At 39.6% G+C, this 15,194-nt stretch overlaps 1 protein-coding gene across 2 annotated transcripts; it reads right to left on the bottom strand.

Moving 5' to 3' along the window:
- Positions 1-176: 176 nt before the first annotated feature.
- On the bottom strand, positions 177-15,163 carry kctd3 (potassium channel tetramerization domain containing 3). 2 transcript variants are annotated; one of them, XM_004067386.4, is made up of 20 exons: positions 14,540-15,163; positions 14,347-14,445; positions 13,963-14,016; positions 13,225-13,270; positions 12,679-12,752; positions 12,505-12,563; positions 11,954-12,034; positions 11,599-11,721; positions 11,148-11,238; positions 10,818-11,008; positions 10,473-10,588; positions 10,139-10,226; positions 9,745-9,861; positions 9,451-9,621; positions 6,218-6,373; positions 5,943-6,039; positions 5,680-5,873; positions 5,418-5,556; positions 4,739-4,861; positions 177-4,307 (listed from the first exon to the last, which is right to left on the bottom strand). In XM_004067386.4, exons 2-20 carry the CDS (start codon positions 14,415-14,417, stop codon positions 3,755-3,757), a joined length of 2,544 nt encoding a protein of 847 aa, XP_004067434.1. In that variant the 5' UTR covers positions 14,418-14,445; positions 14,540-15,163; the 3' UTR covers positions 177-3,754. The 2 variants fall into 2 exon arrangements, with proteins under 2 accessions (XP_004067434.1, XP_011490850.1); XM_011492548.3 differs by having other exon boundaries at positions 14,347-15,163.
- Positions 15,164-15,194: the final 31 nt, after the last annotated feature.

The raw sequence follows: 15,194 nt of genomic DNA, 5'->3' as shown, positions 1-15,194 counted from the left end.
ATTTAATTGATCAATTGTGAACTTGTCACATTATTAAAACATTCAAAATAATTTCCTTTTTTTCTAAATGTGTCATTATTATTATCACAAAAATTATTTTAAAAAATATTGCTAAGCTCTTTCAAAAAAAAAAAAAATATTCAACCCATTTTTTTTTATTTCAAAAGAAAAACTCAAGCTGTCACCATTCTTTATTTTATTACACTGAAGTGTTTGGTTTTAAGAGAGACTATGTGAAATCAAACAAACACAAAAAGGCACAATAACTTAAAAAAGTTTAGAAGGGAACAACATTTCTGAGTGATTAGTGAGCATTGATTCTATGTTGATATAGTTGTCTAGAGATGAGGAAAAATGCATTTGGAATTCAAATGTTAAGATATGTAAAGAACATGTTTTGCACAAGAGTTCCTATAATCCTAAAAATGGTACAGCTCAGCCTAAATATGCTCCTTACAGAAACTCCTGTTCCTGCCATGTCAGTTCAAGACTTCTTTTTGCTTCATTTGTACAACACAGATGTGCCAGCAGCTGTACACAGACTTACACAGTCACACACAAACACACAGTGTCTGTGTCAAAACTATACAACCGTAATTTAGTTTTACTCCTTTAGGGGACACAGAGGCAAGTTTGAAATTAACAAACTGGCAGAAACAACTGTGCCCTCACTCAAGGACGCCAATCTGACAAGGGCACTTCCAAACCATTCTCAGCCACATTCACAGCTATTGTCAGCCACGGCGGGAGGGAGAGGCTGTGAACAGAGAGCTTGTGGAGTGATTGTAAGGGACAGTATGGCCCTGAGCTACGTATACAAATGTGCATGCACACACACACGCTTTTATTAAAGTCATAAATCACAATGACGACAGACGCCGTCGCAGAGAGGAGGCCGTCTGAGCAGGAAGGTTAGTGAAATGAAAGTGGGGGGGGGCAAGAAAAAGCGCACACTGTGATGCTCAAAAACAAAAAACTGAACACTTCAATAAATACATTTAGACAAAACTATTGCTAAAAACCTATAAAAACACACGCTTTAGGCAATCTAGAAACTTAAATCTTGTTTGAATGTGTCAAAATTCTTATCATCTGTAATTATGCATATAAAACAATCTCTTTTGCAGTGTTTTTCAGTGTTGCAACATGCACTTGAATGCAGCGTGAATGAAAAAAATGGAGATATCAATTCACAAGTGGGATGAAAATGAAGTTTTAGAAAGAAAAGTAAAAAAAAAGGATAAAAATTACGTTTTAGAACGAAAAGTAAAAAAAACAGGACAAGTCAAAGCTGTAAAGTGCGAGGCTTAATCTTAACATCGGATCAGTTCTGACAGCAGCTATACATGTTAGAATATGAGGCATTTTATACAAACACATTTAAAAATAAATGGTATACATGAGAGTTTAAATGGACTGATATGTTTAGTTTATGAACACAGCTGTACTATGATGTAAACATAACTAGGGACAAAAAACAACTGCATTCTCAGATGTTTTAAACAATATTAGTATAATCAAACACTAGCAAGATATCGTAGTGTTAATTTGTATAGTGCAAAGGCAAAAGTATTCAGGTCCATCACACAATCACATAAATACAGATTATATATGAACATGTATTTACAAAACAACTTTTACTTTTCTTACTTACTTTCTCCTCAAAATACAACAATAACTTGAGTCTGTCATTTGACCATTATGAAGCAGAATGATATTTGGGGGATTTTTGTGAATGAGTTTTGACCCCTGATGCTGCAATTACTGCAAATACAGCCTAATGAGTGAAAGGCAGAAAAGTTTATACTACGTCAATACGTGTTTTCTGTATTTCTGCAGTAATACTAATAAGTAAATGAAAGATCGAGATTGGGTACAAGTGAAGCATTCCCCACAGAGATGAAAACAGCCAAGTGCTGTTTTCCAATTTGAGCTGTTAGCATTAAGTCTTACATGGAAAGATTCTGACGATCTTACCATTAATGTCTGTATAAATACATGTGAACAAATGTAGAAAAACACAGATCCACATCTTTTCTGCAGTTTAGAAGCAAACATTTCTGGGAATGAATTCTGTAGTTTCACATAAAACACATCACACACATTAATGCATTTTTTGAACGAAGGTTCATCGGCTGTCAGTACTGTTAGTGTATCCTGCATTTCCTCTTGGTACAAACAGAACACATTGTCACGTATGTTCTACAGAAATAAACAGCGGAAGATGTTCAACAGCTGCTGGATTTGATCCACTGGGCAGGATCAGTTTTGATGTTTGGAGATGAAATACTGCAGATAATGAGCCGCTGGGCTCAAATGTTGATGAACCTTCTTCATAAATGACACAGACAGTTTTTGGCCTTCATAGAAAAGATCTCATGCAGCTGCTTTTGTTTGGTGCTCCATAAACTGTACACTCTGGTTCACATCATAACATGTGACATGTCAGGTCCCTTTTCTCCAAAACGTTTGTGTTTTACACTCACAAGGTAAACCACAACTATAGTTTAGTATGTAATGACACCAGCTGGAAAACTGATGTGACTTTTTTTTTTTTCAGTCAAAGTCAGGTAAAGTTTAGATCAAGGTCCCTTCCTGCAACTTCACCATGATCTCCACCTTCACCAACCTTTGGTCACAAAATGTTTCAACTAAGACACAAACACGGCTAAATAAGGCACTGCAACAGCCATGCTGCACAAAACAATACATATAAAGCCCACTTTGGGGGGGGGGGGTTATAGTGATAAAGTGTATATGCAGGTCCTTTTATCAAGTGCAGGTTGAAAGTGGCAAACGTTAAAAAAATAATTATCAAAAAATGTAGTGGGATCATGCACAGCATTAGCTAGAAGGGAAGGTTTTCGCAAAGCCCCTTTGTGCAGTTGTTGCATCTTTTGGAGGACAAATTTCTTGGATTTTTCCCTTAGGACCGACTGACCCATGTTCAACTGCTGTTCACATGCAACCCTTCTCCACTTCGGCTGATTTTTACAAAATTTGCCCCCCAATGTGATTCTGCACAATAAAGCAATAGAGGAAATTACTAAAAACAATCTCCAAGTTTCCTTAGACAATCTGTATGTGTCTTTCTATCCACATCAAAAACCAACATGTAAGTGTCTATGGGAAGATATAAAGGCTTTCAAGTATCTGCTAATTTCTAGCTAAAGTAAAGTGTTTAAGCTGAGTTAGCAATTGCATACACCGCAATGAGCTTTAATTTAAGATCAATCGGGTCTTTTGTCTCTTCTACTTAAATGTAGGTTTTGAGCAAACCATAGATGGATCTTGATTTCTTAAAGCAGTCAATCTAATTAGTGACCTCTGATGTGTTTGGATAATAAACCTTTGAGTACCTGATCAGACAGACGCTCTGCTTTCCTGTGTCACATCATGCGTGAGCCGCAGCGACACAAAACACACAAACACTTTCATCGCCTCTTCAGGACAAAGCGTAAAACCTAAAAATGCAAAAACATCAACGCCCAAAGACTATGATGGTCTTAACCCTAAAAGCCGATTTGCAGATGTTTTTAGACCCAACAGATGTTTCACTGAATGTCCCTCCTCGGCTAGAGATGATGTGATGTTAGTGTTGAGATGTTGTCCCTTAGTGCAGGAATGAGTAAACATAGTAGTGCTCAGGATTGTGGGCTCCCAAAACAAAGATCCTGAACTTTTTTTCTCTTTTACTTTGCAAATTTGAAAAGTTCTTGTCTTCACCCACAACAAATTCAGCAATTGTCTGGGATTACAAGCTGCTGTCTTGACTGGAGGCTTCAGCTGCCAGTTTCTTCTGTCGCGGGGAGGTGGAGGCAGCTAGTTTGGTTGGGGAGGGCGAGGCATTTGTAGATGAGTCACTGCCCCCACCTTCAGATCCAGATGGGAGGGAAAAGTGAGGAACAGGGGGAGCCCGCTTTCTCCCCAGAAAGCCTCCTTCCAACACTCCCTTCTTCTTCACACTTCCCTCAGCCTTCATCCAATCTCCTCCATCTCCTTCCTCTAGCTGAGGGTGTACTTTTTGCCTGACATCCCCTCCTGGAACTGGGCTGTCTGGAGGTTGCCGTGGTGATTCCTGACTACCTTCTGCTTTTGTCAACGAAACCCCCCCGACAGTGGAACCGGAGCTTGCACTGTTGGTGCGGGAAGCCCACAGCTCCATAACTGAGGCTCTCCTCTCAATGTCCTGAGGTGCGAAGTCACAAAACGAACGGCGTGCATCGGCAGACTGGTGGGGGCCTTGGCAGGACGTCTGGCCTGTCTGGTCCAGACCTCCCCGACTCAAGCTGAAGTTCTGGAAGTCTCTGTGGAAACATACAACAGTGTTAGTAACTCAACTGCAAACATGCTCTTCTTATGGTCTCAAGTAAGTAACTTTTTTCTTGGATTTTTCCAATAAAAGTTTCACAAAGTAAAAACATGATCAGATTGCTATGATGTGCTTAACAAAACCAAATTAATTCACTTATATGAGATGGATATGGAAAAAATGCATTTATATTTTTATTTATCACCTAATGTTATTAAAATCCTCTACATGGAATCTTAACCCCTTTACACCATATGTCCCTAATTCTCAAATCACTATTAAATTCAGGACTCCACTTATTTAGCAAAACACTGAAGAATATTTTTAAATATAATTGGAAATAAAGTCAGCCTTGAAGGGTTTAAAGACTTAAATTTTAAAATTCAAGCTGAGGTATGTAAGCTAGTTAAAAAAGCCCTCCTCCACCTGTAGCTGTGGAAAGACTCAGTCCGGCGAGCTCGAGCCAGCAGGGGGCTCTCTCTGTAGGGCCGCACAGCTCCATAAGTGGCCTGGTTTTCAGGAATGGGCTCCGGTGCCTGTAACTGCAGACTGTGCATGACGAGAAGAGACAGACAAGCAAAAGCCCAGGAGTGAAATTAGCCAAGGGCTGTTAGTGTTTACCTATTGGTTGACACCGCAGAGATGTTCGACTGGAGCATTAATACGGCAAAAAAATGAACTCAGAGGGGAAAAGATCACAAGCAGGTGAGGAGTGCAAAAACTCTTGAGGCATCACTGCCAAATATAAATGCGTGGGTCACACCACAGGGAAATACAGCCCAGTTCCAATAATTACATAATGTCCTGATTTAGTTTTTATTTATTGTCGAAACTGATCTGGGCGTTTATTATCCAGCATGCATTTTTACTCTACCAGGTGTGTTTGATTTAGCAGATCTGTGGTAGTAGTTGTAGTGACTAGTAGTTAATTTAATAGGCTTTTGAACACAGTCTGCAGCCAGTTATTTTAAAGTGATATGTGGGATCTGTGTGTTGAAGAGCCTCAAGACATCTGCTAAGAAAAAGGTTTTCAACAAGTCAGACAGGAAGAGTTAGATGGCATTTTGATGAGTGCACGGCCCGGTTTTTGCAGTGTATTTCTAACCTGGAGCAGGACTCTCTGAGCTGTGCATGGTGCATGACCGATGGGGCGGGGCTAATGTTTGGTGTTGCACAGCGAGAAGTACTCAGGTCACACTGGTCCAGCAGCTGCAGCAGCTCCTCCTCAGTTGGTCCTCCAACATCTGCAACATAAGGAAGCCTTAAAACACAAACCTTTTCAAGGGAATACTGATGCCGGAATTAATTTATGTGAAGACTAAAAATATACACGCCATTGCTAGCAGCTGCCGTCACTCCTTCCTCACCGTCTTTTTTTCTCTCCTCTCCTTTGTTGGCCGTGTCCATCGCTGTGGTCAGGTCCCACATTTGGATGCTGCCATTGCCTTGTCCCGTGAACAGATAGCGGCGCGGTCGAGATCCCATTCGACTGGAACCCTCACACTCTCTTACCATGAAGCAGGTGATGGTAGTGCCATCCACTGACTGCACCTCACAGATCCTAACAGCACAAAGACAAATGTGAAGCATGGAAACCAAGCATGTTCTATCAGGAGAATATAAATATTACCTTTTCCCAGTAGAAGAGAGCCTCACAAACAGTTTGTTAGTGATGGGTATGACCTTCTGTATGAAAACCTGTTGGTCATCCCTCTCTCCAAATGGACCTGAAGGGAATATATCCCCTTTGTTAAAAAATACTGGTTTATCTGTAGTTTTCCTCAATCTATGAAATATTATAAATGTTTTTATGCTATTTCATAAAACTTTTTTTAATTAAGGGCTAAGAGCAGTCAGTTACTTTGTTCTTTGTTTTGAGCGTGTGTTTTTGCTGTTTCCTCTAACCTATATCATTTCCAGAGCAGTAGCTGCCATGACTTTCAGTTTCCTCCAGTGACAGTATTTTAAATGATGCCAGAGGGGTGGAGCCTGGTTGAGTTGAAATCATCCCTCGGAACCGGGTCACCGTCCAAGTCCGGACATGGTTATTATCTGCACACACTGATAAACACAAACACAATCCTCCCTTGAGTTAATGATGAGGACAAGGATGTAGTCAGTCAAATTTAAGAATAAACCTGATTTTATATTTGATATGCTCCAGCTGTAATGTACTGTACAAAATAAAGACATGACTGTTTGAGGCATCCAGTTCAAGAGGCATCAAAGCTGATAACAACTGTTTTTAAAAAACAAATCATAACATAACTTTAGTCAATGTTTTGTGACATAAAACTGTCGAGTTTACTGAAGCACATTTGCACAAAATGACTGAAACAGAAAAGCGTGTTTCAATTTTGTAAGGACATCCAAACCACTAAAAAAACTTGCATTCAGTCTCCACAATGCTTTACACCAGGGGTCGGGAACCTATGGCTCGCGAGCCATATATGGCTCTTTTGATGGTCACATGTGGCTCGCAGACAAATCTTTAATTATACTTTTTTTTTTCATTAGACCAGTCCTTCTCGGGCGCGATGCGATGTCAGAGGCGCGGAGTAGTATCGGTGCTTGGAGAGAAAAATCAGCGCCAGCATTATCAGTTTACTATTATCTATTATTTCACAGAGTTTGTACAAACTGGAAACCTGTGAATTGCCGTGCCTAAAACTGCGCGCTCCCGTCTCTGAGAAAGAGCGCGCAGTTGTGGGGACGGGATGTGTGAGGAAGAAAGCAGAGGGTGGGTGTACGGAGGGGGTTGTGGGGACAGCAGGTGAACCGCGCAGGGATTGTAAAAACGTAAAACCCACTGCCCGTCACTCACTGCAGCGTGTGAGTGTGTGTTTGGCTCCAGGTCTGCATGTGATCAGTCTGTCTCACATCTACAGAACAGTCAGACCTACGATCACGTTTAAAGTCTCAACACCTGCATGAAGCAGAAACTCACCACGTATCAACCAGACTAGACCATCAGCAAAACTACCACGAGAAATACTCATCATTTATCAGCAACAGCATAACGATGTTATTCAAAAGAATCCACAGACTTATTGTACTTTAAAAATGTTGAAATTACATCAAAGCACACATTCATTTGTATATTTAGTTTTAAACAAATTGTCGCGGACTGAGTTTAACTTGGCTGTTGGGCCGCGTTAAAAGTTCTGGAGTTCAATGAACGCATCAAGCAGAGATCTGATTGGCTCTCAGTTCTGTCGCTCAGCCTGTTGTTAGGGTGTTTGGACCAATGGGGTTCAGCTATGGGCCGAATAAGGGAAATGGGAGGGCGGGAGCGGGAGGGGGGAATATAAAGTTGGGAGAAGCGCTCTCGTCTCGGCGGGAGAGATTCAGGAGTTGCTGAATTAATTGTGCGGCGTTTGTTGAGGTCTATAGTAACCAGAATAAAGAACCTTAAAAGAGGTTAAGTCTCCGTGCCTCAGTGTGGGAAAGGGACGCTACATTATTGTATGGCTCTTTGGAAATGACATTTAAAAATATGTGGCATTTATGGCTCTCTCGGCAAAAAAGGTTCCCGACCCCTGCTTTACACACTAGGATAATTACATCTGTCAGATGTAGCCTGTTACATGTGACAAGAAAACATTTCTTATTATTGCTCTTTATTACTTTTTATTTTCATTTTTATTTCCAGAGCTTCCTCATTTGGGTCCTCTCCCTCTGAGTTGGCTGCTGCGGCTCTAGATGGGGACCCGTTTCGCCACCTTGCTGTAGTGTTGCTGGGTCCCCAACTGCGAATGCTGCACCCGGCTAGCTGTGCTGCTATCTACAGAGAGGGAGCTTCCAACTGTTAGCATTTATATCAACAAACGTTTTCCGTGCTCACCCTCTTTCCTAATGTTTATCTCCAGCATTTAAGGGAGCGGGGGGCATGAATGGGGTTTGGGGTTCTGTGTGGATCAGGGGTGGAGATGGGGGCTTTATTTTTATATTGTTGTGCTTGTTTTTATATTATTTGTTTGCTCTAGTGTAAAGAACTTTATGATATGTTCTATATGAAAAGTGCTTCATAAATAAAGATTGATTTGATTAATAACCAGTGACACAGATAAATGTAAAACAAGAGGATCTGAAACACAAAATACAAACGTATTTTACATTTATGTGACTACTGGTTGCCAAAGAGAAAGACATGTTCAATAAAATAAACCCCCAAACCTGTCCATGTTATCACTTCTGGAAGGCCAGATAACAAAAAGACAGCTATTTAAAACTCCTGAACAATAGTGCTGTCCGTGGTCCTGATTTTTTTTTCACAAAATCAAAACTTTTTTTGCAGTTGTTTTATCCCATAAAAAATTTAATTCTACTCATTTTAAATTGATCGATTAGTTTTTCCATGTCCCAATGGTCAAAGCACACCACCCAAATCTACTGCCACCTAAAACCCAGAGCACCTTGTTGGGAATTAAGGAAGGCAATCCCATGTCGATCCCAAAAAGACTACAAGGAATCCCCTTCCCGTAGCTGGTTTGCCCTCTTTGGGCCGGTGAAGTTCTCCTGACAAAAGTGGAGGAGTTCAGATATCTTGGGGTCTTGCTCATAGGTGAGAGGAAGTTAAAGCGCAAGATTCAGGTGGATAGATACGTCCATATTAGTGAAGAAGCCAAGTCACAAGACAAAGCTCTTGATTTACTGTTCAATCTGTGTTCCTACCCTCACCTTTAGTAAGGGGTATGGGTCATGAGAATAACATCCTGTATACAAGCAGCTGAAATAAGTTTTCTCTAAAGGGTGGCTGGGCACACCCTTTGAGATAGTAAGAGGAAAAGAGCAGCTATTTAAATACTGCATACCTAATGGTATACCTGCCACTGCTTTTCTGTATAACACATATAATCTAAAACATTAAAGTTAATATGAATTCGTGTGAAAACATTAGGAGTTGATCATTTTGAATTTATAAATAAAAGTTATTTGTTAATAGATAATCCAAGTTGCGTAATATTTGTTTCTGCAGTAACACTCTTCTACCAATAGGGGTGCTGCAACTACTTTAGTGACTTGGCAGGAGTCTGTACAAAGACAGATGTGAAAATGTAAAACCAAGAAAATATGTTTGTCATTTTTGCGGGAATAGATTGGACAGTGAGTGGTTGGGTAGTCCCATTCCTCCTTACCTGACACCAGATGTTTTTCAGACAGCATGATTTTAGTCACTGGGCTCCTGTGAACAGTGAACGTCTGAAAGAGCTGAGGACCTGATCCTACTGTCTCCGGGTGTTGCACAATCACTCTCACTGCCCCACTGCTCGTCCCATAAGCTATTTCTATCCAGTTCCCACTCACACCTCCAGAGAGACAGAAGACAGAGGGGGAAAAAAAACACAATATCCTCACAGTGAGTAACTGATTTGTGATGGAGGTTGAATTGTTGAACAGCACAAGGACTTATAATTATCTCTGGTACTTACTGGTTTTAGGAGTGAGGTACACGGAGAGTGCTGTGATGGCATCATTGGAAGGGTCGTGATAGAGCTCCGTCACTAAAAGGTCATTGTCCTTCATCCTCAGAGGGAACTTTTGCATGTCTGGAAAAAATATGAAAATAACATGTTGACCCTTCTGCGGTCTCATTTTATATTTGATTTTTGTGTTTCCCTCAAAAATGGAAACAACAATCACAGCTTTTTATTGCTGTGGGAATTGAAAAGGTAAAGCTATCTTGGATTTTTACAGTATTTGTTGAAATTCAAATTAAATATAAATGCCCTTTTTGTTTTTTTTAAATCTTCTAACAGGAAAAAAAATTAAAGTATTGGTATGTTCTTTACAACTGACCACACTAACATCCTTGTTTGTGTTTACCTATGTAATAGATAGAGCCATTATTGCAGCCCAGAAGCAGAAAAGATCCTGCAGTGTCACAGCTGGTGATGGGAACCACATCCTGAACCTGGAGCGCAATAAAGGTAGTCATCATCAGTTCAGACTTTTTTCAGTCATTTTTGTGAAACTACAGAGAATTTCTTCTTTATTTTCAAGTTTATTCCATAATGTTTCTACATCTGTTCCAATTTTTTTTTCCTGTATTGTTATTAGTCATTAGAAACAAATAAGAAAAAGTTGTAATCACTATTTTTAGTTTTGTTAAAAAAGATTTAAATTCAGCTGACTTACTATAACAAAATACCAAACCTACCTGCCAGTGCTGAGTGACGGCGTTCCAGACCCCAACCTTTCCTGTGTGGCTCGTAGCCACTAGCTGGTTCCCGATGAAGAAAAGGTCATCAACCGGAACGCCGAGACTGAATATACCTGACACCGAAAACGTAAACAAGAACAGTCATCATCTTTTTTTATTCTGAAAGAAGCTGAGGAAAAGTGAACTACATTAAAAGGATGCAGAATAAACAGGTGTGCTGAAAAAAGAATCAACAAAACTTGAATTGTCCTAATTATCTCGCAGACCATGTGGGATCAGTAGGTTTATCTGTAAATTCTGAGTTTCTCAGTAGTTCAGTTTTTAAAAACTTTGTTAACCCACCTATCTCATTCCCACTGCCGCCATCTTGGATGCTCCAGAGAATGATTCTGCTGTCAGAAGCTGCAGCCACCATCTTATCCTTGTCTCCATGCGGCCCGCCCACCACTTTGGCATTTAGTGCAATACGTTCAATGGTCCAATCAAGGTAAGGCGAAGAAAACACTTGCTGCCATCCTGTTGATTCTTTAATCCTATATTCATGGAAAAAAATTATCTAAATTAACCCTTATACAAAACAAACTGCAAGGTTTCCTAAACTGATCAGTGGAGAAGATCTTAAAATACTAAACTCACGGCATAGAGGCTGCATTAATAAGATTCACACAGTACCTGTAACAGATGACAAAGTGAGCATAAGCTGCCACTATCCAGTTGTGGTGTCCTGCTATAATCAACACCTTCCTAGGGTCAATAACAGGAGCTGCACACAAACAAGAAACAAACAAACTCCACTCTTTTACAGTAGATATGTGGCCATTCTGTTTTTAGCTTGACCATCATTCATCATCTAATCCTTTCTAAATGAACCCTGACGGAGAAAACACTTAGATTCTACAGATTCAACCATATAAGCGACTGCATGTCTAGTCTGACACAAACATGTGCATTATTACATTCTCTAATGTTGAAACTCTGACTGCATATAAACTCAAGAAAGAGAAAGAGGTCAGCAGAGTAGAACACAGTAACATAGAAAAATTAAGTAAAAAATTAAGTAAAACACTTAATAAATCAATAAACACTTTTAATCTAAACATAAAACTTATCCCAGGTCTCTTACCCAGTTTGATAGTATCATCAGCACCAGGAAGAGAAGCAACACGGGCAAAACTCTCTGCTCCACTCGGACCCGGCCGCTCGTTAGAGGAGGCGGAGGCAGGACTGGACTTTCGCACTGGAACGGCTGTTAAAATCAAAAATCAAGTTTAATGAAATCATATGGACAGCAACACTGAACAATTCAACTCTGACGTGCGAGTTCTCAAAGCTAACTCCGGAAGAAATAAAAAAGAAATAGAACAAAGTGATAGAAAAAAAACACAAAAATGGACCTAATACTAATAATGACAGGTAAATGTTATACAAATATAAATTAAATGTTTTCATGTTTCTTGTTTTTTTCACATCCCCTTTACCTGGTGGTGGCAGGTAACCATGGAAGAGGACACTACCGCACGAGGAACGGTCCAATTCCTCACACAGCAGCAGGCGTCGCACTGAATGCGTGGAAGATCACAAACACATTTATAACAGTTAGTTTAGCGTGACAAGAAATTAATCCGTATGTTAGATCAACGCCTTTTTTTTTGTATTAAATTAATCACTTTTCAGAAAAAGAATATCAGTTTTTCTAAATGTGTTTTATTTATGTAAATTTGTGGTCAAGAGAAGGAAGTTTCAATGCAGAAACAGGATGTTAAACAACTTGTATATGGAACTAAAAGTATTAGGGTCATGACCTTGTTAGAGTTGCTTTTCGCTTTAACAACACTTTGTTTCACCAGGACAATTATTAGGAAATACCAAATGTATATTCAGACAAATTATGAAACAAGATTTCTTGTAATTGGTTTTATTTTGGAGCAACCGTTCAAAGTATCAATTAATTTTTCAGGTTAGTGGGTAATGAAAATTGCTACCAACTCTATTTCTATGTAAAAAAAATATCGCCTGTACACCAACTCACCTAAGGGAGTAATCCCGTAAAATTCTGCCTCGTGTCTGAGAACGCTGATGTTGACACCTCTGCAGAAAAAGAGAAAGAAAAAAATCAAAACACTTATTTCGCAAGGCTCTGGCTAAAAATAGATCCATCAAAACCCTGTTAGGGACATTTCATGACACTGGCAAGACTTCTTACCTTAAGTCCAGTTCCTTGGTTCTCAGAAAATTGAGAATCGGTGCAAAAGCTGTTGGGTCCCTATCGATAAATATCTGAAAGTGAAACATTCACAATATTATTAATAACCAGGGGTTTTTCACTGAAAAGAAATATTTATTTGCAGATTTGAGATGCACTCAAATGTTTAGTTTTGTTATCAAAGTGAGTGCTGTTCACTTTAGTACCGGTAGTCTCACAAATGTGTTTTAATTTAGTTTAATATCATTTATATTTATAATCTGTTGATAATATTATCCTCATATATTTTTTATACTCTGTTATTTGATATGGTCTCCAATATTTATTTTTGAAGCTGCTACTGGCTCTTTTTTTTTTGGGGGGGGGGGGGGGGGATATTGTTAAATAAGACAATCGATTCAGAATCCAATCGCCACCCCAAGAATCGAACTTGAATTGAATCGCAACTTGTGGTCAGGTTCAAATTCCTAAATAAAACCCTGTTGTTTGCTTTTATCCACGGGATCTGGACCAAAATTAGCTTAGGATGCAGTAAAGGCAACTCACAGCTCCAGTTTCATCTCGAAGAGTGGAAATCCTTCCACTAAGTAAACTGTAAAACAGACACACACACAGATCTTCAGTATTTAAGCATTTCAATATTGTACTAAGGTTGTTAGAGAAATGTGCTTTTTCTACACCAACAAGTGTTGTTACCAAAAGTCAGTAGGTCTTGATCGTTAACCTTTTTTTAATGATTAATTGACTAAATGCAAATTTATGACAGCTCGAAGCAGAGACTGACAAACAGTAGACATGTGCGCTGGCAGACGGGGCAACAGGCATTTCCACTTGATCAGCTGTTGTTAAACTGAGCTGAGTGGAGTGTTTGACTTAGTCACCTATGTGGTATCCAACCAACCCCTATCAGCTGTCTCTTCATGGAGTTAGAATAACATTTCTATAACTCGCTGTACCACTGAATGTGGGTGTGATCATTGGAAAAACATCTTTTCGTCCATTTGGTAAAATCACATGAATTTCAGTTTACTGTGAATTTTGCGGGGAATCCAAAAAAAAAGACTTTATTGCAGTAATAAAAAACGGCATTTATGCAGTGGAGTGTCTCTTGTTGTCAAAAGTATGATGATAGAATTTTTTATATAATGCAATATTACAGCTACAAAACAGAAAGTAAAACAGTAAGAACGTGCATTGATGTCGTTTCTGCATAATAATGGATTTGAGAAAACATTGTGTCTCCTTAGTTGCACAGATGTAAAAATGTGATCATATTTCACCAACCTGGAGAAGAAAGAGTCTGGGATCCACATCAGAGTCTGTCTGGATGTGCTGAACCTACAACGCAAAGTCATTATAACCTCATTATTGCAGGCACGCATGACCTCACAGCTCAGGCAAAGATGTCACCATGAAGCCCGTCTGGGCATCTTTTGCATGTTGACCATCAGTTGCGATGTCACTGACTGATGTTACAACAACTACATGATAGGTGGTCCTGTACGGATGGTACACTGTGTACAAATCCCTATTTAAAGCTTTTTCCAATGTGACTAAAGCGCCAATTGGTGTTAATTTCGCTACTTGCACGATAGGGGAGAATATAATTAACAAAAGCTCACGTTTCCAAGATTACAATGGATCCTAAAATAATATGGAAGCGCCTACCTTGACCCACCGACGTTTAACTGGACGATCTCTCCCACTCCGGGTGGTGAACTGCTGCCATTCGTGGCCATGACGACTGATATGAATCACTAAGTTGCTCTACAAAAAGGGAAGGGATCTGATATGGCAGTTGCTGTAAGAGAGGCTAGCTTGCTAACGCTCCTCTTCCATCTCAGCTGATGTCCCGACTCACCAGCTTCAGCCTCTCCTTCCTCGTCCAGCCGTCCATAAAGTATCCACTACTACACACGACGTATGTTAGAACACCCGCCGCATCGTCTAACACAGTCACATAGTTGACGAAAAGACACAGACGGGTCTTTATTTCTTCAGAACATATCTTGTTTTGTATTCAAAAGGCAGCACTGCCTTCATTATTTCCCAGTAGGCTCGCTTGCATCACTGTCCCGCATGTAAATCTTTGGGTATCAGCTTGCACTCAGTGTTTTACGTGAAGCGAAGGCGAAACGTACGCAAAGCAGCCAAGATGATTCCCCCCCGGTAACTTCCTGTTTTGCTAAAACAAACAAGCGAACGTTACATTTCTGTTTTAATGGAAATTTGAGTTCTTGAAAAACAAGTTCAAAATTTTTGTTAAACAAATCACTTAGTGGCAATAATTTGTAAGCTTTTGTGTATTTAAAACCGTTTATTTGTATTTTGTAATTATATTTTCAGTTTCTAGGATAGCAGTAGTATAGCAGGTTCAACGAGTTGATTTCAACGGTGTCACTAACACGAAGATCATGGATCAGACACCAATTAAAAAAAACTATCAACCATAAGTAATTGATTCCATCATCATCATTATTATTTTATATTTTCAGCTTACAAATATGATATTTTGA

Source organism: Oryzias latipes, chromosome 3, assembly GCF_002234675.1.
Source record: "Oryzias latipes chromosome 3, ASM223467v1".
Taxonomy (NCBI): domain Eukaryota; kingdom Metazoa; phylum Chordata; class Actinopteri; order Beloniformes; family Adrianichthyidae; genus Oryzias; species Oryzias latipes.
This window is presented reverse-complemented; position numbering and strand designations above follow the sequence as displayed.